The 23567-nt window shown below is 39.5% G+C and overlaps 1 protein-coding gene across 7 annotated transcripts in view; it reads left to right on the top strand.

Annotated features, from left to right (window-relative positions):
* The window catches only part of PLEKHA8 (pleckstrin homology domain containing A8), a 94214-nt gene that overhangs the window by 16463 nt on the left and 54184 nt on the right, over positions 1–23567 (top strand). For all 7 annotated transcript variants that reach the window (XR_009260363.1, XR_009260364.1, XM_058724716.1 and 4 more), the window contains exons 2-10: positions 6837–6953; positions 8161–8316; positions 9700–9824; positions 13374–13532; positions 14533–14573; positions 16309–16463; positions 18363–18522; positions 18913–18998; positions 23167–23225. Coding sequence is in view for 5 of the 7 variants with exons in the window: in XM_058724716.1 (XP_058580699.1) it covers positions 6837–6953; positions 8161–8316; positions 9700–9824; positions 13374–13532; positions 14533–14573; positions 16309–16463; positions 18363–18522; positions 18913–18998; positions 23167–23225 (1058 nt within the window). In the remaining 2 variants the exon portion in view is untranslated. The remainder of the gene's footprint in view (positions 1–6836; positions 6954–8160; positions 8317–9699; positions 9825–13373; positions 13533–14532; positions 14574–16308; positions 16464–18362; positions 18523–18912; positions 18999–23166; positions 23226–23567) is intronic.

The raw sequence follows: 23567 nt of genomic DNA, 5'->3' as shown, positions 1-23567 counted from the left end.
AAAGAAGTGAGTTGTCGAGCCATGAAAAGACATGGAAGAATCTTAAATGCATATTACTAAGTGAAAGAACCCAATTTGAAAAGGCTACATACTGAATGATTACAATTATGTGACATTCTGGAAAAGACAAAACTATGGAGGCAATAAAAAGATGAGTGGTGCTGCAGGGGCAGGGGTTGTAGTGGGAGATGAATAATGATGGATACATATCATACGTTTGTCTGAATCCATAAAGTGTACAGCAGGAAGAGTGAACATTGAGATAAACTGGACTTTGGATGATTATAATGTGTCAATATAAATGATTAAAAAAATGAGCTATTCTGGTGAGTGATGTTGATAAGGGGAAAGGTTATGCAAGTATGAGTGAGGGGCATATAGGTAATCCCTGTATCTTCCTCTCAGTTTTGTTTTAAACCTAAAACTGCTCTAAAAAATTAAAGTCTTTTAAAACATTATAAAAAAAAAAAAAGATAGGAAAAGGTACCATGCAAACACTAATCAAAAGCTGAATTGGCTGTATGAATATTAGATTAGGTAGATTTCAGAATAGAAAATCTCAAGGGAGAATGAAGACACTGTGTAATTATAAAAGGGTTAATTCATCAAAAAGATATAGGAATCCTAAATGTATATATATCTAGAAACAGAACGTCAAAATCTATGAAGCAAAAACTGATAGAACTGAAAGGAGAAATTCACAATTATCCTTGGAAACTTCAACATTCTTCCTGTCAGTACTCCATCGAACAAGTAGACAGTAAATCATCCAAAGATAACAGAAGATCTGAATACTATCAACTAACTGGACCTAATTGACATTTACAGAGTGATCCCTCGAACACCAGCTGAATACTGTATGTTTTTCAAATGCACCTGGAACATTCACTAAGATCGACCATATTCTGGGCTATACGAGAAACCCTGCCCAATTGAAAGAATGCTCCTGTCTTTAACAGAAGTAAACTAGAAATCAATGACAGAAAGATGTGAGAAATCCCCAAATATTAGGAAATTAAACAATATGTTTCTGAGTAATCTGTGGGTCAAAGAGGAAGTCTTCAAAAAAATTGCAAAATATTTTCAACTAAAATGAAAACACAACAGTGGTTGGCCAGGGGTACAGTGTGGGGAGAGGGTTTGACTACAGAGGGGGAGCACAAGGGAGTTTTGAGGGGAGGATAATGGAATTTTTCTGTATTTGTTATGGTGGTTGTTAGAGGATTATGCATTTATCAAAACTCAGAACTGGTAACCAAAGAAATTTCACTACATGTAAATTTTAAAATATTGTTAAGAATTTAAGCGTCGAGTCAGCAGAGCATGTGCCTCTTGATCTCGGGCTCGTGAGTTCATGCTCCATGTTGGGGGTAGAGATTACTTAAAAACAAGATCTTTGAAAAGAAAAAAAGAATTTATGTTTCTTTTTTAATGGAGTGCAGTTATTTTTAGTGATATGTTTGGATGAGTTACATGTCCCAAGGCTGCTGAGTATGGGAAGTTACAGTGTTTTTTAGACATAGGCGTGACTCACAAGTAGTCACTTTTTGGTTTGGATCTTTAAGGTATAAGAACATGTCTAGAAACTTTGATTTTAAAGTGGTTGTTGTGAAATTAAAAAGGAAGAAACTATAGTATGAAGTTAACATGAGCTATGCTGTTTTAGGTCCAAATATATGTACATTTTTTCAAGAAAACTATGCTCATTGGAAAAAATCCATATTGCTTGACATTAGTTGAGCTGAAAAAAATTGAATTTTGCAAACAGTTGCTGTCAATTAAGTATAGATGAAGTATAGAAAGACATTGCACTATATGAGAAAACAACAGGCTGGTAACAGTTTTGGAATAATGATCTTCCAGTCTTTAATTTCTTTGAGTAATGTTATATTGTTTTTGAGTATAAATTTTATACTTCTTCTATTGAGTGTATTCCTAACTATCATTCTTTTCGATCTTACTGTAAAAGGAACTGTTCCCTTAATTTCACTTTCAGTTCATTGCAAATGTATGGAAATACAATTGATATCTACATATGGCCTTCTATCCTGCAACGTTACTGAAGTTATTTATTCTAATTTTAATTGAACTCCTTAGGTTTTTGCTTTGATTTGTTTTGAAATATGTAAGAGCATGTCTGCAGATGAAGATAGATTTGCTTCTTCTTTTCCAATCTGGATACCTTTTATTTCATTTTTTACCCTAATTGCCCTTGCTAGATCCTCCAATAAAATATTGAATAAAAACAGTGAGAGGAAGCATCCTTATGTTGTCTCAGGGGAAAAACCTCCAGTCTTTTGTCATTAAGTATGTTAATTGTGGGTTGTTGTTGTTGTTGTTTTTTTACATGCTTTATCAGGGTGAAGAAGTTCCCTTCTATTCCGAGTTTGTTGAGAATTTTTATTGTGAAAGGATGTTATTACATTTTGTCAAATGCTTTTGCTTTTTCTACATTTAGTGAAGTTGATCATGTGATAGTTTGTAAATCTTTTATTTAGGAATAAATCCAATTTAGGCTTGAAGTTAAAAAAAAATGGATATTGGCTCACTTTTTGACTCTGAAAAAGTTCTTATCTATGGGTATAATATGGTCTTATTGCGGTGTTCAAAACTGTCGTCTGGATTTGCTTCCTTTCCCTGCCTCCCTCAAGTCCTCCCACCCCCGTTCGCTTAGTGGGTGAATCACGTGTAGGTCCCGTGTGGTGGCAGAATGACTGCTGACAGCTCCAGGCAAACATCTTCAAGACCAGAGCAAAAAGAGGCAGTCTCCATTTCTTTCCATCTGTCTCCAGACCCAGCAGAAGTCCCAGGTTTGTTTATCTCTGGTTGGGTCACTTGCCTGTCGCGGAGTGTATCATTGAGGACAGGGAACGTGAAGCTCCATTTTAAGCCTGAATCACATGCCCCACATAGAGCCAGTCAGCCCCACCCAAACTACATGGATAGGGTGTGGAGGAGGAGAATTTCAGTAACAGAGGTGTTGAGGGTGGATGCCAGGTTGCCAAAAATAAATGTCCACCATACCTTTTATAGTGAAATAATCCAGGATAATGCAAAGTATGTGAAATTGGCATTTAAATACTTCTATTTCCCGACCCCATCCCTGGCAGAGGTAACTTATATAAGCTAAAACTTTTCTTTGCTCATTGAAATCTCTTGTCTAATCCCTGCAAGCAGAGAGTTTGGCTGACACCACATTCCATCTCCAACAGAGAATGGCCAAAAAAAGGGGGGGATGGGAAAGTGGGGTTGGACCGGAAGATTAATCCAATGGTAATCTAAGGGAGCGGGGACTGGTTACAGCCACAGTTTTCATCTGCTGTTTTGTTACCTTGAATATTTGATCATTTCCAAGTGTATTAGCAAGGGTTCTTTAAAAAAACAGGTCCAATAGTATATACAATTGTATATGTATTATATACATATATGTATGTACTTGTAATATATGAAGGGATTTATTGTAAGAATTGGCTCATGCAGTTATGGAGACCGGTCCCATGATCTGCTGTCAGTAGGCTGGAGAACCAAGAAAGCTGGTGATGCAATTCGATCTGAGTTCAAGGGCCTGAGAGTTAGGGAGATGGATGGTATTAAGTCCTGATCTGAGTCCACAGTCCCCAGGGCACCAGTGTCCCAGGGCAGGAGAAGGTGGATGTCTCATCAAGAAGAGAGAGCAAATTCTCCATTCCTCTGCCTTGTTGTTCTACTCAGGCCCTCAGTGGATTGGATGATACTCACCTGCATTGGTGAGGGGAGTCTTTACTCAGTCTACTGACTCAAATGCTAATCTCTGCCAGAGACACCCTCACAGACAAACTTAGAAATAGTGTTTTACCAGCTATCTGGGCATCCCTTAGACTATCAAGCTGAAACATCAATCAAAGTAACTGCAGATTAATTTAAAACAGGAAGTGGATTAATGGCCTCTTCATTCTTGCCGCTTTTCTCATACAGTTATTTCTGAGCTGTAACTGAGCTTTCTGGGAAAGGGACATCGTGAAAGAGCAGTGCATCCCAGTCCTTCTCTGGACTGTCCATCGCTCTGCCGGTAAATTTCATATAATGGGACTGAGACTTCTGTGGTCTCTTAATGTGCCTTCTGAGATTCCAGTAACTTTATGATTTAAAGAAAAGGTTTTTTTGGTCATGGTTTTTATAGTTACAGACTACAGGATAAAATAACGATATATAGAACTTCCCCTAGTACAATTATAACTTCTAGGTAAATATAGAACATGTTACAGGGAAGGTGCTGTTTCAGTTGCTATTACAGTTCACCAGCAACTTTCAAAACCTAACTGCAGCTGTGCCGTGTGTGTGTGTGTGTGTGTGTGTGTGTGTGTGTGTCTGTGTGTCTGTGTGTCTGTGTGTGTTGAGGGAGAGGAGGAGCTCTTTAACTTTTTTCAGATTACTATAAGCTAAACCTAGTTTAGTGCCACAGTTTTTCAATTTGTAGACATTATTCCACATTTTAGTAGCTGAAATCAGGAAGCAGAAGCAGCGCCGTGTCATTGATTAATGGCCAGGTATTTTTTTTTTCTTGTGTTAAACAAAATAATGGTATGTCTTAAAATTAATGGTGTGTGATGATTAATTTTTTTTATTTGTTATTATTATTTTTTTGATTTAAATCCAAGTTAGTTAACATATGATGTGATGACTCATTTTTTGTGTCAGTGTGCCTGGGCCATGAGGTGCCTGGCCATGTGGCCAAACATCTTTCTGGGTGTGTCTGTGAGCATGTTTCTAGACGAGACTGACGTTTGAATTGGTGGACTGAGTATATTGCCTTCCCCAATATGAGTGGGTCTCATCTAATCAATCAATGACCTAAATAGAATAAAAAGGCCAAGAAAGAGGGAATTCCTCCTGCCTGAGCTGCAACATTGGTCTTTTCCTGCTTTCTGACCTGGATGGAACCACAGCTCTTCTTGGGTCTCAGGCCTCTTGGTTTGTGTGAATCAGTCATCGGACATCTGTACCTAAGCAGCCCCTAGGGCTCTGCTCAAAGCTTTTCCTGGTCTTCTCTCTGTCTGCCTCAGCCCCAGAAGAGTGTCATGAGAAAAATGTATCCCTAAAGGGCTATAACATTTCAGAGACAAAAATATGTGTATATCTGACTGAGGAGACTGACAAGGCTTATGCAGAAATAGTCAGAGATGACATTTTAGAAAAAAGATCCAACTCAGGCAAAAGCCCAGAAGCAGGAAGATAGCAAATAATTTTGGTTGCCTAGAATATAAATTTGTAAGAGGACTAGATAAGATGTATATTTCAACCAAATATGGTTTGTCCCCTGAAATTCTCCAAAGTAAAAGTTGTTAAGCCCTTGAATGTTTTAAGATTATTTCATTACAGTGGATCAATGCTAAGTAATAAGTCAAAGTTACCTTCTCCTAGGGCTCATATGCCCCCACACAGGCTTGTTTGCACTCTGTAACTCTCTACGATGTTGAAAGGGCTGCAGGACACGGGTATAAGAGCACCTGGCCCTGGGGGCCCAAACAGACCAGGATCTGCCATTCCCTGCTGACAAAATCCAAAGACAGAGAGATGAGTAGTGGTGACACAAGAAAGGAATTTATTTCAGTGAGGCCCACACCGGGAAGACAGTGGACTGGTATCTCAAAGACTGTTTCCATAGTGCTGAAAATACTTGTGGGTTTATTATGTAAGGAAAATGTGGGGGAAGGGTCAGTGGGTACCAGTGCTGGGCAGTAAAGGTCAGGTCAGTCACTATCTTGGGGTCAATCGTGCAGCGTCTTGCTGGAGTCAGGGCAGTAGTTAATTGCTTGAGGGAGTAGTTTCAGTTCCCATCACTGGAGGCTTTGCCTGTGGGGTCTTTTGCCTGAGTTAAGAGAGATAAGCTGGCAAGAACTTAATCAGAAAGTACAGACTGAGCTCAAAATGGAGGTGGTTGAAGTCGTCTTTCAGAGCAATGTAATCTTTTGCCTTATTTCTAAGTTCAGGATAATTGTTCTTAACCAAAGGAGAGAAGAGCAAGTATATGAAAACGATAACGTTCATGGGGCGCCTGGGTGTTCAGTGGGTTAGGCATCCGACTTCGGCTCAGGTCATGATCTCGTGGTCCATGGATTCAAGCCCCCGCATTGGGCTGTGTGCTAACAGCTCAGAGCCTGAAGCCTGCTTGTGCTCTGCCTATATCTCTCTCAAAAATAAACACTAAAACAAACAAATAAAAAGAAAACGATAATGTTCAGGAAACAATAATCTTTTACCTTAAAAAAATTAAAAATCAGGGGCACCTGGTTGGTTCAGTCGGTTGAGTGTCTGACTTTGACTTCGGCTCAGGTCATGATCTCACAGTTCGTGGGTTCGAGCCCCATATCAGGCTCTGTGCTGACACCTCAGAGCCTGGAGCCTGCTTCGGATTCTGTGTCTCCCTCTCTCTCTGCCCTCCCCCACTCCCACTCTGTCTCTCTCTCTCTCTCTCTCTCTCTCTCTTTCAAAAATAAATATTAAAAGAAAATTAGAAATCAAAGATTACTAGTACTATATTAATGGAAAAAGGAATAAAAATCATCGGTAATCCTATTAACTATCATCAGAATCATCACTATATTCCTGGCCCTTGCAGACTTCTATACATTATGTGACTAAAAATATATGCCCCTATGGGTGTTTGTTTCTAATTTTAAAAATGAGATCATGCATACTGGTATTTTCTAACCTACTTCTTTCCCTTAGAATTTCCCCTGGAATTTAAGCTCCTCGGAGCTGGGACCCAGCTTCCTTTATCAGGTCCCGCTCCTGTGTCCTGAGAGGCACCTTACATGGAGGCCATAATTGAGACCTGCTCTTGCTTCTGTTTTCAGGTTGGCAGCCTCGATGGTTCCTTCTCTGTGGGGGGATATTATCCTATTATGATTCTCCTGAAGATGCCTGGAAAGGTTGCAAAGGGAGCATCCAGATGGCGGTCTGTGAAATTCAAGGTGAGAAACCAAGGCATTTCTAAGTTTTCTTTTTCTTTCTGTCTCCCCCACAAAATAAAAAAAGGACTAGCCTCTGCGTGCCTTTCTCTGCTATTCCTGTAGTACAGAGATACATAGTGTTATGTCCCAAAAGAAAGCCTTACAAATAAGACCTAAAACTGCAGACAATTTTTACAGGGAGGTTGTTTAAAAGGTATCAAAATAAATGAGAGCAACGTGCTTCACCACACATCTAGTGCTCATTCTTGATTCACTTGCTCACCTGAAGCCAGGGACTCTTTGCAAAGTTTATGTAAGTCTTTTTACTGCAGCATCAAAACTTCTGTGTATAAATCAGGACACACACACACACCTTCTCACCACCACCACATTACTTAAAACAAACAAACGCATAAAGACCTGCAAATAGCCTTTACTTCTTGGTTTGGAGACATCTTGAGACATGCTGAGAAGATGAAGCTTCAAAACAGATTAGAAGGATATTTTGGGGTGAGGTAGGGGGTGAAGGAGAGTGTGGTTTGCTTATTTCTTCTCCTGAAGGTCTCCGAGGCAATTCTCGCACTTTTGCTCTAACTTGTGAAGGACAGTAGAAAAGGAAGAATAGTGTGTTCTTGATTGCTTTCCAATAAACCCAAGAAGGTACAGAGGCACACCCTTACTTACGGGTGTGCAAGCCTTTTTGGCCTCAGAGCAGCATACTTTACACACACAAGCCAAAAGAGAGATTCTATCTCTATTCTGATAAGGAGAATTGAGTACTACTTTTTTAGTCTTGGTGATACCTTGGAGCCAGCCAAGGTTTTTCCTTTTCATCAGCAGAGGCACCTAGAAAGAGATAAATAAACAGGGGAGGTGGTAAGGGCTGGCATCCCCCCTTGGAAGAAGCCTTTAATGACTGGCACCAGTTGAGCTCTTGAATTTGGGTAGGGTAGGGCACCAGATAGAGCTCTTCTAAGTTTCTTTTATCTTCAGTTTGTTTTTCATGTTTGTTTATTCTTGAGAGAGAGAGAGGCAGAGCACGAGCGGGGTAGGGGCAGAGCAAGAGAGGAACACAGAATCCGAAGCAGACTGTAGACTCTGAGCTGTCAACAAAGAGCCCGACGTGGGGTCAGATCATGAACTGAGCCAAAGTCGGACGCCTAACGGACTGAGCCACCCAGGCACCCTAGCTCTTCTAAGCTTCTGACCTCCCTCTGCCTGCTGTCAGTTCATTCTGTAGATAACACGCGCATGGACCTGATAATCCCTGGGGAGCAGTATTTCTACCTGAAGGCCAGAAGCGTGGCTGAGAGACAGCGGTGGCTGGTAGCCCTGGGGTCAGCCAAGGCTTGCCTAACAGACAGTAGGACCCAGAAGGAAAAAGGCAAGTATCGATTGTTCTGTGGTCTGGGAAGCTTGGGAATCACCCACTGGCATCTCTGGGTTCCCATATTTGTATCTTGCCTCTGACCACCTAGCCAGCTTTTTATATCCTGCAAATGCCATATACATCTGGAATTTAAACCACAGTCTGTATCTAACTCCTCTCTCTTGGCATCTCATAGTAGAAAGAGTACAGGCGTTGGAGCCAGATACAGCTGGATTCAAATCATGGCTTTGTAGGTACTGGCCTTCGGCCTTGGCATAGGTCACTTAATCTCTCTGACTCTCTCAGCTTCCTCTTATTTTAAAAAGATGTAAAAGTGTACGTTAGAAGGATTGCCGTAGGATTCATCATTATACTAAACTGTCTAGGACCCAGTCTGGCACAGAGTTGACCTTTGGTAAAGAATAGCTGAGCCTTGGATCAGGGCACTTTCTGCAGTAGGACCCCACTTTCCCCTCCCTTTCCCTGGGGTGGGATGGATACTCATTGCCGGGTTGCTGCTGCTTAATGCTCATTAACTTGACATCGTTGTCTCCTGAGAACCATGGCACAGCTTTCTATGTGGACTATGGGAAGAGTGCCTGAGCCCTAACCACCACCTTCCCAGCCCCCCACCCATATATATGCACCTAGAGAGAAAGGCGGGAGATGAGGCCTCTTTCTCATGACAGGTGTGGCAGATGTGCTTGACTCTTCAAGTAGACACAGTAAAATGGCCTCTTCCTTGGTTGTTTTTTAATGCTAACTCAGGAGCAAATTCTAGACACTGTCAGCTTTGACTCAGATCAGGTTGTAACATGCAGCTTTTTCATGGGACAAAAAACAGAAGTGATAATGACTAGCTGAGCCCTCAGTTAGGGAGCAGCTGGAGCACTGTGCTAATGAGGTCTCAGCAGGTGCACAGAGGGTGTCATTAGCTTTGACAGGTGCCATGCTGAACCAGTTCTGTGAATTAACAAGCCATCTTATTAGTGGTAATTGCACGTTACAGAACAGTTTCCCAGTTTTGAGCACTGTTAGCAGGTAGATAGCTATGACCCCATTTTACAGATAGGGAAAACTGTAGCAAATACCAAAATTCTGAACCACTGACTCTTTGCTCCCAGTTCTGACATTAAGGGATAAAAAGTATGCTGTGTCCTTCTTCCTGTACTGGTGATCATTCAGTACCTTGGCCCCAAAAATAATATAGATTACAAAAGACCAGAAATCTCTTTATTCTGTTTTTCTTGCCCTCATATCTTCACTCACATCTTATCTATAACCCATACCATAAACATCTGACTTTAGATACAGGTTATATATTCCACTCCATGGTATGCTAACTAGTAAATTGTTTATTTATCCTGATAATTACATCATTATCATTTTATTATTTAGAGTTTGCTGAAAACACTGAAAACTTGAAAACCAAAATGTCGGAACTGAGACTCTACTGTGACCTCCTCGTTCAGCAAGTAGATAAAACAAAAGAAGTGACCGCAATCGGTGTGTCCAATTCTGAGGTAAAATATTACTTGTCTTAGCCACGTGAAAAATAGTGCCAGATGTTGCTTACAGGTAATGCTTACTCTCACACAATCCCTGACCGTTTTGGAATTTACTATTTTTCTGGAGGAAAAAGTAACAAAATTCAAGAGAGAAGAAAGGTGCATTTTTGGGATACCAAAAAATGCATTTCAGCATATGGAGGCATATAGTTTTCCTTCACAGAATGAATTCAGGATTAATTGGTACCCTTTGGAACCTTTAACATTGCTGCTGGTGTACTAAATTTTGCTTCTCCCCATTTGCATCACTTTTTAAAATACAGCCTTCCCTGTCTAGCACAGCTACTTCTGTAGGTGTGGCTGCTAACATGCCAGCATCATGTTTTTCAGCAATGTGTATCTGTCACCTTTGATAAGACTAACAAGATTTTATTTTATTTTATTTATTTTATTTTTATTTTATTATTTTATTTTATTTTATCTTATTTTATGTTATTATTTTATTTTACATAAGCTCTATACACAACATGGGGCTTGAACTCATGACCGGGAGATCAAGAGTTGCATGCTCTACTGACTAAGCTAGCCAGGCACCCCTGTAACAGGATTTTATTGGTGAAATAGCAATTGTTGCTTTAGTGTAGATGAGTGCTTTCAGAGATGGAGACACAGCTTTCTTTTCCATCCATTGTCAGTAAGGATTGTGATTTTTAATGTTTATTAATAAAGCTGTCATTCATTCATCCTAAAAAATATATTAAAAGACCTGTCTGGTGTTGGGTATTGAATGACTCACACTACCCCCAGAGGGTCTCTGTTCTACTCTCAGAGTAATTATAATCTAAACAGCAGTGCCTACAAAATGAAGAACCTGCGGATTCTAATTAATGGTTTTAGTAGAAGAATATTATGTTACTAGTGGTATGTGTGCTTTCAGTGTTTCTAAAGAAGGGTGATTTAACTCATTTTCATTCACTTCCTTTTGGGTTCTCCTATCCATTCAGCAACTGCCTGTTGTGTACCAGACGCTGTGCTGGGGGAGGGGAAGAGAGGGATACCAAAAGAACATTTCAGTCCTGCTCTTGGGGTGTTTATAGGTCAGAGCAGTGATTCTCAGCCCAGAGCAATTTTGCCCCGCGGGAGACATTTCTGGTTGTCACAGCTGAAAGAGTGCCATTGGCATCCACTGTATAGAGGCTAGGGTGCTGCTTAACATCCTGCCGTGAGCAGGAGAGCTCTCCGCCTTCTCCCCCCACTACAAAAATGAGCCAGCCCCTCACGTCAGTCGCGCCAAGGTGGGGAAGCCCTCCTGATCTAATGGGAAGGGAAAATGTGAACATAACAATTTTTAATTCAAGGGTGCCTTGGGAACTTGTTCATGAAACTATGGTTGTGATATTGTGATTTATAATACAAAATATATATTTGGTCTTCATAAGAAGTATGTATTTGGCAGAGATCATAAAACCCTTGAAATTTCCTGTGATGAGAATGATTAAGTTGACTTTTGTTGTGTTGAGGAGACTTCTCTTAAAGTGCCTAAGCCAGAGGCCTGGTTGACCTAGGACCCAACCATGTGATTAGAGGGTTAGAACATTCAGACCCACTCACCCACCCCCACCCTCATCTCCTGGGAAGGAGGAGGGGCTGAAGATTGAGTTTAATCCCAAGTGGCCAATGATTTCATCAATATTCTATGAAATGAAGTTTCCATAACCCCAAGAACAGGATCCAGAGAGCCCCTGAGTTGGTGAACACATGAAGGTTCAGTGAAAGTGATCAGAGAGCGTGGAAGTTCTGAGCCTGTTCCCAGGTGCCTTGCCCTGTGCATCTGTTTCTGCGTTGTATCCTTTTCTAATAAACTGGCAATCTAGTGAGTAAAATGTTTCTCTGAGATCTGTAAGCAGCTCTAGCAAATTAATCAACTGAAAGGAGGGGGGTGGAACTTCCAGTCTGTAGCAGGTCAGTCAGAAGCACAGGGGACAATCTGGACTTGACATTGGTGTCTGAAGTGAGGGTTGTAGAGCAGCCCTGCCGGACTGAGCCCTTACCCTGTGAAATCTGACACTTATCTTCAGGTAGATAGTGTCACTATTTAGTTGAATTGTAGACACCCAGCTGCTGTCAGAGGTTTGCTTGGTGGTATGAGAAAACCCATGCATTCATAATCAGTGTCAGAACCATAGTGGTCCACAACCAGTAAAATCACCTGCTAGCTTGTTAGAAATACAAAATTGAAGAAAAGACAGAGGCTACTCTTAAAAGAGAAAAATTCAACTGAGTAAATTTTAAAAATCTTACTGACTTTATTTAGCAGCTCATGAATTGGGCAGCATCCCATCTAGCAGATAGAAAGGAGCTCTGAAAAGCTGTACAGGGCTAGAGATTTTTATAGACCAAAGTGAGCAGGAACAAGGAAGTTCTACTGGGCATTTGCTGATTAGTTAAAGCAGGGTTACTTTCCTCATGTAGAGCAAAGGGAAATCTTGGAGCTGGGTCAGGTACCTTGTGCTGATCGCTTGACCCTAGGCCTGCCTTGTCTAGGATAACCAAGCATAGAAACTTGGAGATTTTGAGTCGCTAATGTGAGGCTTAGCATGAGCGACTCCATCTTGGGCCCAATCTAGTTTCTTTTATACCACTAAGATGTGTCTACTGTACTCTCTAGTTGGGATATGACCTCAATTTCCTGAACAAAATAATACCAATATTCAGAGGAAAAACACCCTGAGCAAGTAAAATAACTGGAAGAAAAATGATGTTCAAAAGAATTACAGTTGCTAAAACCTCTCAAACTCATCTGTACTGAAATCCAAAAACCTCATTTGACTGAGGGTTGATGGGGGGTGGGAGGGAGGGGGGTGGGTATTGAAGAGGGCACCTTTTGGGATGAGCGCTGGGTGTTGTATGGAAACCAATTTGACAATAAACTTTATATATTGGAAAAAAACTGAGAACAAACTGAAGGTTGATGGGTGGGAGGGAGGGGAGGGTGGGTGATGGGTATTGAGGAGGGCACCTTTTGGGATGAGCACTGGGTGTTGTATGGAAACCAATTTGACAATAAATTTCATATATTGAAAAAACAAAAACAAAAACCTCATTTGAAAGTAAACAATGAATTTATGGTTTCTAATGCTTCTCTTCTAGAACCTCATTTTTACTCAATGGGAGACATTTCTCCATTGATTCCACAGTTCTTTAGTCTGTGTGATTCCGTTTCATGCCTGCCACCCCCTTACATAAGACCTGAGGGCTCTGTGCCCAGCACCTGGCACAGTTCCAGCATCTAATACCGTTGAACTGAAGAAATGTGTTGCCTTCATCTGGAGTAGGGGGTGTGAGTGTTGAAGGGTCAGATTGAGGGTAAGGCTTGTCTATGGTTAGTAGATAAAGTGGACACACTCGTTATTTTTCTTTTGTAATTGATGTACATATTCGTCCAGCAAAATAGGTGGGTACATTATTACTGCACTGTGGATAAAAACCTCTAAGGACATTCCACAATTGGGCTCTTTCTTTTTTGGCAAGGTAAAGGAGTCTTCCACTCTCGTTGTTTCATAGGAGGGAATTGATGTGGGAACTTTGCTGAAATCAACCTGCAATACTTTTCTGAAGACTTTGGAAGAATGCATGCAGATCGCAAATGCAGCCTTCACCTCTGAACTGCTCTATCGCACTCCCCCAGGTTCACCGCAGCTGGCCATGCTGAAGTCCAACAAGGTAAAGGCCAGCTCAGGTTGGCCGCAGGAGGGCATGAGGAAAAGTTAAAAAATGATATAGTGAACAATGTTATCCATCCCCCTTTAGTGACTGAGAAAGACATTTCTTTAGTAGACTTTCCTTTATGTCCACTCACATATTTCGGTCCTCAGTCCCCCATGTCCATTTGTTTTGGCAATTTTACCACCCAAACCTGTCTCTGATGTAGCTAGCCTCTTATCAGCCTCCTTATCCAGTGAATCTTGCCAAGATTTGTGGTTGCCTTCTAACTAGTTGCTTTCACCCTGACCTTCCAGGCAGCCGGTGGTATTTCCATTCATGCAGTATAAACTGGACCACTTTACCCTAAGCCACGCCATGCCTTCCTCATCGCCAAAGGTTAAAGTCAGAACTTCTTAACCCCTTCTCACACCACCAGCCTCTTTGTCATTACCTGGCTGAACATACTAACAACATATATCCCCCCCCCCCCCCCGTGACATCTTTGCACCATTTCCCAGTGCCAAGAATGCTGTTCTTTCTCACTTACCTTTCCCTGGTTAGCACTTCCTCATCCTTCAAGATTGAATCTCTCCTTTCCTGAATCCATAAGTTGGTCTAGGAGCTTCTCCTCTATGCATGCCCCTATTTTAGCGTTACTCTGTATTGAAATTACCTTAAGGGTAGGAGCCTCCATACTGTTTATACTTCTAGTATTTGAAACGGTGCTGCATCAGAATCTTAATTACAAGAAATCCAACCACCAAAAGTTTGGCTATGGTATTTAGATCCTTCAAAAGACCCATCTTCCTTTTCCTTAGAAATTTGGGTACACTTGTTTGAAAAAATACAGAGGACTGGTTGAGATCAATGACTCCCTTTGGGGAACAATCTAAAATTGTTCCTTTGAGTGGAGCAGTTATGTTATGGTCATATTTACCACTTTTATATGTGATAAGACTCTGAATATGCTCTGTTGGAAATTTAACACGAAGCTTTCATTTTTTTGCTTCTTTTAAAGATGAAACATCCTATTATACCGATTCATAATTCATTGGAAAGGTACAGTAACTCTTTTGTTTTTTCTTCTTTCTAAAAATAAAAAAGTAATTTTTTATTGTTGGTTTAAAAGAAATAAAAATATGCTGATCATGATTTGAGGTGGTGCCAGAAAGAAACAGTATCTCATCTTCCACTTTGGGGTGAGCTTGAAGCCATGCAGATCTTACACTCAGCTCTGACTGCCCAGGGAGATGTCTGCATTCTCCCTCATCTGTGGATGAAACTGCCCTCCACATGTAGTAACTTTTCATCACTCTAGTGTGCCGAGGGTTGGAACCGCCTCTCGTGGAGGAGCCAGGCATTGACTTCAGTGTGCTTTTATCCAGAAAAGACAGTATGATTTTATGTTATTTAAAAATAAAAAGCTTAGTAGCTTTACAAGTTGAATAAAAAACTTAATATCAAAATCTAAACTATTCCTCTAAATGATCCTTTGATTTTAGAAAAAAAGTACACATTTTCATAGTTGTGTTCTTATTATTTGGGGTCTTTATTCAGTAATTATTTTATATAAACATTCCTGTATTTTGACTTACTCCATATGTTTGTCCTTTCAAATTATTACTTAACATTTCATCTCTTTGTATACTATTGTTTGCTTTAGTACAAGGATTGTTCCAATTTGGTTACCATTTTTTTCTTGTTCTAGATATTTCTACTGGGAACATCTTTGTAGATTTTTTGTGTCTGACATTTCCTTAATATACTCCTACATTTTTAATTGCTAAGTTGAAATATGGCATTTCTTTAAAACATAAATACTTTTCCTGGAGTCACCAAATAGCTTAGCCCCTTTGTCTTTGTTTTTATTAGAAGGAAATATTTTTGTTCTTATTTGGCTAGATATAATCACTTACGATAAGGCATCATGGTTGTCCCTTTAACAAAACAGCTCTTCTACTTGCCTGTTAAACACTTTTCCTGTCACCCCAAAGAGCAGCCTATTCTCAGGATGTATCCTGTGTTCTCCTGCTTCTTTTCTGTCACACGTAACTTTTTAGGGAGTATTCTCCCCTGACCACAGCATGTAGCTTCTGGACAGTTAGCTGGTAGGCAAACAGGTAGGAGTGGCCAGTGATTCTGAGAGCTGAAGAGAGAGAAACAACTTCCCAGGAAGAAGCTGAGAAAAGCTAGAAAACTGTTAAATGTGTCCATGTAGAAAACTGATTGAAAACCAAAGAGCTGTCAATGACTGTTTCCTGTTGCTGGTGGGGAGCAGGAAGTTTGAATCCACTGAGGGTCCATGAAAAGCCAGGAACGGCTCTTTGATTTCAGACCTCCAGTTGGCAGACAGGTCTGCCTCCGTCACAGGCACATACCTGCCTTGGAGGCAGGAGGCTGAGACATTTGGCCGATTTAACAACAGTGGTTTCTTTCTTTTTTTTTTTTTTTTTTTAACGTTTATTTTATTTTTGAGACAGGGAGAGACAGCATGAACGGGGGAGGGCAGAGAGAGAGGGAGACACAGAGTCTGAAACAGGCTCCAGGCTCTGAGCTGTCAGCACAAAGCCTGACGCGGGGCTCGAACTCACGGACCTCGAGATCATGACCTGAGCCGAAGTCGGATGCTTAACCGACTGAGCCACCCGGGCGCCCCAACAATAGTGGTTTCTAATCACTGTTAAAAGTAGTTGGTGCTTGTGAACCCTTCCTCTCTTTCAAGATCTACCTGTGCAGTCTATTTAAGACCAAATAATTGGACTTTTTGCCTTTTTTTCCTTATAAAAAATTTCAGGCAAATGGAGTTAAACAATTGTGAAAATGGATCTTTACATATGGAAATCAATGATGATGAAGAAATCCTAATGAAAAATAAGAGCTTATATTTGAAACCTGCAGAGATAGATTGCAGCATATCAAGTGAAGAAAATACAGACGATAATATAACAGGTAAAAATGAAAGTAAAGTCTGAAGCAAACCATTGAACAGTAGGATCTTGGGAGTTTGATTCTTTATCCATGATGTGACACTTGAGGCATTGGCCTCAAGACAATGTGCTAGGAGTGCCTAAGGCAGACATTAGCTGGATAACATAGGTCACTCCAGCGTTGTGCCAGCCCATCTGACCCAGTGTTGAGAAGGCAGAATGAAGAGAATTTACCTATTCACTGTTCTGTGATGTTCATGGGCTGCAGCGAGCAGCAGTGGGCAGCAGCTGTCTGTGCTGACTTTTTAGAGAATATGAGGATTTCACTGGCCCTCTACTCTAAGTCTCACGATCCTTTGACCTTAAACTATGATGTCAGACTTAACAGAGTATAAAGTTATGGCAGTTCAGGTTGCTGTCCTCCTGGTTTCTGGTAAGGCCTGCGGATATCACCATTCACCAACCACCAGCACGTTTTCACCCAGCCTTCTCTGTGTCCCTCGAGCCAGAGTCCTACACTTCAGGTCAGAGCTTGTAGTTATGCCACCCTTTCAAATTTGCTAATTCCCTTGGCTCTAACCACTAAAACCAACTTCAGATCAGTCCAAGACAACTGTATTAGAGCTTTTAATTGTGTTGTAAGTGTTTAATAATTATTTTGAAAATAAAATTTTAAATAAGTTTCTTGCTCATCTCCCCTGAAATAACAAAGACCCTGTTTTTTTCCAGATGAGCTGGGGACAAAGAAGGAGGGTTTTCATAGCTAATAATCTGAGGCAAGCAATCCACACAGTGCTGATGTCTTATCCCTTGAGTAAATAATAAAGACAGGGGAGTTTCTGTGGAAACAGTACTGTAATTTATTTGACCCAATAATTTTACTTCTAGGAATTTGTCTTCAGGGATAGTCAAGTTTAAGGACAAATGTCTGTGGACGGGGATGTTCTTTATGACATTACAGTGATTTTCATTATTCATGGTAGTTATAAAGTCACTGCAGACACTGAGTTAGTAAATACTGAACCATTGCTCTTAAGGGAAATACAAAGTTAGGTTCCTGCAAACCCCTATTCACATTTTGGTCGTCGACTGATCAATGTGTATAACCTTGTTTTATGTGTGTTTCTGGTTAAAGACATCTTACTGAATATGTATTGTTAATTCATTAACATTGAACCCATGGTCAGCAGTACTATAATGGCAGTGCTTCATTCGTGCCTGAATGGAGCTCACCTGACACATGTATTTTCTCCATAAGGCCCGTCACAGCCTTCTTACACTTCAGAGCACGAGACAGCACTGCATGTGGGGGCACTTGCAAACAGCAAAATCAGTAACAGAACGCACAAAGCGTGACCCTGTATAAACACACGCGTATGGTGTGAGAACTGAAGCAAGAAGGCAGTTTGTCACCTTGGTTGACCTCAGCTGGGAACGTGTATATCAGGCAACTCAAATGTTTCACCACTGTACACATGTCTACAAATGACTGCAAAAGTGCCACAAGCATTGGTTTTAGGATCACAGATAAACTTTATCAAGAATACAAATTTGCAAATACAGAATACACTAATAGTGAGGATCGACAGTATTTATAAACACTGAAATTTTAAAAACCACGTAAGTGCCCTCCACGTGAGCTTGATGCAATATTATATGGTCATTAAAATGGTATTTTAAAAAGTATTGAATGATAATGAAAATATTCATGATAAACTGTTGAGTGAAAGCAGTTTACAAATCTACATGTATTTGAACCCAAATTCGTGCATGTGTGTTGTGTGTGTGTGTGTGTGTGTGTGTGTGTCTGTGTAGTATTTCACTGATTTTTATTTCTGTATATTGCTCCGTGTTTTAGAAATATTCACCACTGAATGTGTGTTAAATTTTATAATAAATAATAAGTATCTCCTGTTCACAGTCCAAGGTGAGATCATGAAGGAAGAAGGAGAGGACAACCTGGGAAATCATGACAGCAGCTTGGCACAGCCTGGATCAGACTCCTCAAGTAGCTCTCCAGAATCCCACTGGGAAGAAGGCCAAGAAGTTATCCCGACTTTCTTTAGTACCATGAATACCAGGTATCGTGTACTTTCTAAAGTCACTGACAGTTGGACACCAGCTTCCCTTCTGGAAGTCAATCCTGGTGCTCCTTTCAGATGATGGCGTACTATCCAGAATAGAGGAGATGCTATACCACGTGTGTGCTTTTCTGTTTACCTGTCTGAAGCAGCGGATGAGAAGGAATTGAATTGAGACTATACTCTGAACAAATTTTAGCTTGCTTTCATAGACTGTCTTTGGAAAACGATTTGATTGCACCATTTTATAATAGAAAAGCAATTACTGAAATCAAGCCAAACGACTTGGCCTACAGAGGGGCAGCTGTTTTCGTGGCTACCTCTGAATTGCAGAGAGTGCTAATGTTGTATTTTCAATCTTTCCTCCTCTATATCACCCTGTATCATTAGCTTTAGTGACATTGAACTTCTGGAAGACAGTGGCATTCCCACAGAAGCATTCTTGGCGTCATGTTATGCTGTGGTTCCAGTATTAGGTAAGGTTACTGCGTTTGTCTTGAATTCATTAGTCTCTGGAATCTGTCTCACTGCTGTTGTTTTGCAGGAGAAGTATCCTGAACCGTATGTACCATGAAGTGACCCTTCTTAGCTATTTCTGCATGTCACCGGCAGTACGTTTAACGTACATTAAAACTGTGTGACCTTAAGCGTTATTCCACATTTCTGTTTTATTCCTGCTTGTGATTAAACGCTGACCACAAAGTAGTATAAGGAAAAATAGGAATTTTGTATTCCAGAAATCATACTCAAAAGCAAGAGTGGAAGTAGTAGAGGAACAGACCTTCAAATCCATTGGTATAATGAAAAACATTTTACCAGTTAAAACATTTTTTTCAAAGGCTTAAAAATTGTATGTATAAGTTTAACTCCAAATTACATTTACTTTTTATATAGAGTCAGTAGAACCAGGAATCACTAGCATGTTGAAATTTGCTTCATGACCTATTTAGCTGTGCATCTTTTTAATTCACATTTTTAAATTTTGTGTATCTTTTTTGAAGTTGAGATATAACTCACATAGAACTTAAGTGTTATGATTCAGTGATTTTTGACCAACACACCTACCCCTACGTAATCCGTATCCCCATCAAGACTAGAATGTCTTCAGCACCCCACGGCGACCATTTTATTGATTTCTGTCACCATAGATTAGTTTTGCTAATCTTTCCTAAAATCTCATGTAAGGGGAATCATTATCTACTCTTGTGGATCTGTTTTTTTCTCTCAGTACAATGTCTTCATCCTTATTGTTACATGTATCAGTAGTTCATTGCTTTTTATTGCTGAATTGTATTCTATTAAATGAACATACCACAATTTGTTTATTTATTCTTCTGTTGATGCACATTTGCGTAGTTTCTTGTTTGCAGCTATTATAAATTATATCACTCTGAATATTGTGTCTGTGAACATATTTTTTCATATCTTGAGTAAATACCCAGGAGTAGAATTGCTGATTCATTGGGTTCATCTGGTTAACTTTATAAAAAGTGACTGCACAATTATACACTTCAAGCACCAATGTAGGAGTATTCTGGTTGCTTCACATCTTCACAAACACTTGGTGGTATTGGAGTTTTTGGTTCTGGCTATTCCTGTGAGTGTTTAGGTATCCTTGTGGCTTTAATTTGTGTTGGGGAGGAAGAAGTTTATGCCCTTAACGTTCTTCTAGCTGGCCCAAGAATCAGATTGACATGAGAGAGAATAACAGGAGAAAATCAAATGTAATGCCATACATACAGAGAATCCACGCAGACATGAAATTTCAAAGACAGACAACATGAGACTTATATGACATCCTGACCTAAGGAAAGGGGCAGGGGTCTGGGGACAGGATACAAAACAGAGGAAGATCATTAGTAGAAAGGTGAAAGGAGATGGTTGGAAAACCAAGGCTGCGCTGTTATGCAGATAAGTTTCTTAAGTAAAGAGGAATCTGCTAATTGCTCTCTTCCTGGAACAGGCTTTTCCTTTCCAATGTAAATTTAGGCAGTCAAGGGGGAAGGTAAAGAATTTTTCCTGATCTGCTGGGTTTTGATTGCTTTTCACTCAAAATAATCTTCATGTTCCAAGTGGTCCATCTTGGTGTGGCCTGCCCTTGACCCCTACACTTCCCTGATGACTAATGATGTTGAACATTTTCTAATATAATTTATTGGCTTTTGCTATCTCCTTCGTTGTAAAGTCTTTTCCAATCTTTAATCCATTTTTAAAAGTTGGTTAATGTTCAGGGCTCCTGGGTGGCTCAGTTGGTTAAGTGTTAGACTTCGGCTCAGGTTATGAACTCACGGTCTGTGAGTTACAGCCTCACATCAGGTTGTGTGCTGAAAGCTCAGAGCCTGGAGCCTGCTTTGGATTCTGTGTCTCCCTTTCTCTCTGCCCCTCCCCTGCTCACGCTCTGTCTCTTTCTGTCTCAAAAATAAGTAAACGTTAAAAAAAAAAAAAATTTAAGTTGGCTAATGTTCTTACTACTGAATTGTAAGGATTCATTATATATTCTCAAAAACATGTCATTGTAGACATATGTATTATGAGTATTTCCCCCCAGATTGTGGCTTGCCTATTTCTTAATGTCTTTAAAGAGCAGCTTCTAACATTCATGAAATCCAATGTATCTGTTTTCTTTTTATAGTGCTTTTGGTGTCTTAAGAAATCTTTGTTTATGGGGCACCTAGGTGGCTCAGTCGATAAAGTGTCTGACTTTGGTTCAGGTCATGATCTCACGGTTTGTGAGTTTGAGTCCCACATTGGGCTCTGTGCTGACAGCTCAGAGCCTGGAGCCTGCTTCGGATTTTGTGTCTCCCTCCCTGTCTGCTCCTTCCCTGCTCGTCCTCTCTCTCTCTTTCTCTCTCAAAGATAAATAAACATTAAAATTTTTTTAAAAAAAAGAAAAAAATCTTTGTTCACATCCAAGGTCATGAAGATATTCTCTTGAGTTTTTTTATACCTTTTAGTTTTGATTTTATATTTACATTTATACATCTTGGACTTAGTTTTTGTATGGTATGAGGTAAGGGTTGAGAGTCTTTTTTTTTTCCCTTTGTGAGATCTGGCTGTTCAAAAACCATTTCTTGAAAAAACATTATTTTCTCTTTTATATTATTTTGGCCACTTTGTTGAAAATCAGTGAACCTTTTAGGTGTGGGTCTGTTTCTGTACTGTCTTCTGTTCCAGTGATCTGTTTATTTTTTCTTATGCTAATACTTATATTGTCTTAATTACTGTGCCTTTATATTAAAGCTTGAAATCAGATAATGTAAGTTTTTCCAATTTTATTATTCTTTTTCAAGATTGTTTTGGCAATTCTAGGTCCTTTGCATGTCCATATAAATTTTAACTTTTCAATTTCTATTGGAAAGGATTTTGATTAAGATCATATTGAATCTGTAAACCAATTAGGAGGAAATTTACTTCTTAAACAACTTTGAATCTTCTAATCTGGAAGCATGCTACTTCTCTCCATTTACCTAAGTCTTTATTTTCACAATGTTTTGTATAGTTTTTAGTGTAGATGCCTTATACATTTTGTTAAGAATAAATTTTAGAATTTTATGATTTTGATGCCATTGTAAAAAGTATTTCATCTTCCAGTTGTTGATTGACAGCATACAGATACAGTTGACTTTTGTGTATTTTATAATATTTTATAATCATGAGTGAGTTAATTTTATAGAATGCATCTTCAGTGTTTATTGAAGTTGTATCTTTTTCTCCTGTACTTTTGTTAATAATAGTGAATTACATTGTTTGGATGAATTTAAGTCTACTGTCTCGCTATTTCTATCATCTTGCTGTTTATTTTCTATTTGTTCTATCTGTTCCTTGTTTCTTTTTATTCCCTTCTTAAATTCAAGCCAATCAATTAATTTTTTATTATTCTGTTTTATTTCCTATTTTAGCTTTTTAGCTACCTATCTTTGTCCCTGCCTCTTCCCTTTTTCTTTCTTCCTTTCTTTCTTTTTTTTCTTGGATCAATCAGGTGCTTTTTAGAATTCCATTATTTTTTCTCTTCTGGCTTTTTACCTCTACCCTTCGTTATTTTTTTAGCTGCTCCTGTCCCACAGAAATATTCGAACCACATACATGATTTTAAATTTTCTGGCAGACACATTAAAATAGTAAAACAAAACAAGTGAACTGATTTTTTAAACTAATTTTAACATATTTTATATAATTTAGTGTATCCAAAATATTATCTTAACTTGTAATCAATATAAAGAAATGGCTAATGAGATATTTGCCTTCTTTTTTTGATACTGAGTCTTTGAAATCTAGTATTTTATACTTCTAGTACATTTCAAGTTGGAATAGCTACATTGCAAGTGATAGGTGGCCACATATTTAGTGGCTGCCACATTGGACAATGCAGCCGTAAAGATTACAATATGCACTGTGAACATATAAGATTATCTTCACTTGACACTTACTTAGGACCTTATTATAGTTACCCCGGAATGGTGTGTAATAGAAAAAAGTGATGATAGTATCCTAGAAGCCTTTGAAACTTATGTTTGGAAAATGATTTAAAAGCAAAAAAAAAAAAAAATGGGGGGAAAAAAACATGCTAAATTTTGTCACTGTAAAAAAATACTTTCCACTTGAAATCGTTGCTTTTTTAAAGATGTTTTCAATCTTTTCTTCTAGACAAACTTGGCCCTACGGTGTTTGCTCCTGTTAAAATGGATCTTGTTGGAAATATTAAGGTGAGTGTACAAGCTTGTCTCTACAGAGACCATCTCATATATTTGGAGGGAGTAGTGCAAGAAATCTCATTCAGAAACACATGATTGTTGACTTTATACTCAAGATGAAAAGTACAGGCCAGCTGTGAGAAAGGTTCTGAGGCAGAAAAAAAAATACTTTAGAAACAGTATTTTTAAAACCTTGAGACTATTTAATTCTAGCTTAAGCCTCATGAGAATTCTCAAACAAAGGAGTGCCTGGGTGGCTCAGTGGGTTGAGCATACGACTCTTGATTTCAATTCAGGTCATGGGATCAAGCCCCGCATCAGGCTCTGCACTGGGCATGGAGCCTGCTTAATTTT

The sequence above is a fragment of the Neofelis nebulosa genome, chromosome 4, assembly GCF_028018385.1.
Source record: "Neofelis nebulosa isolate mNeoNeb1 chromosome 4, mNeoNeb1.pri, whole genome shotgun sequence".
NCBI classification, from domain to species: domain Eukaryota; kingdom Metazoa; phylum Chordata; class Mammalia; order Carnivora; family Felidae; genus Neofelis; species Neofelis nebulosa.
The sequence above is the reverse complement of the archived record's forward strand: the minus strand, read 5'-3'. Positions and strand labels throughout refer to the sequence as shown.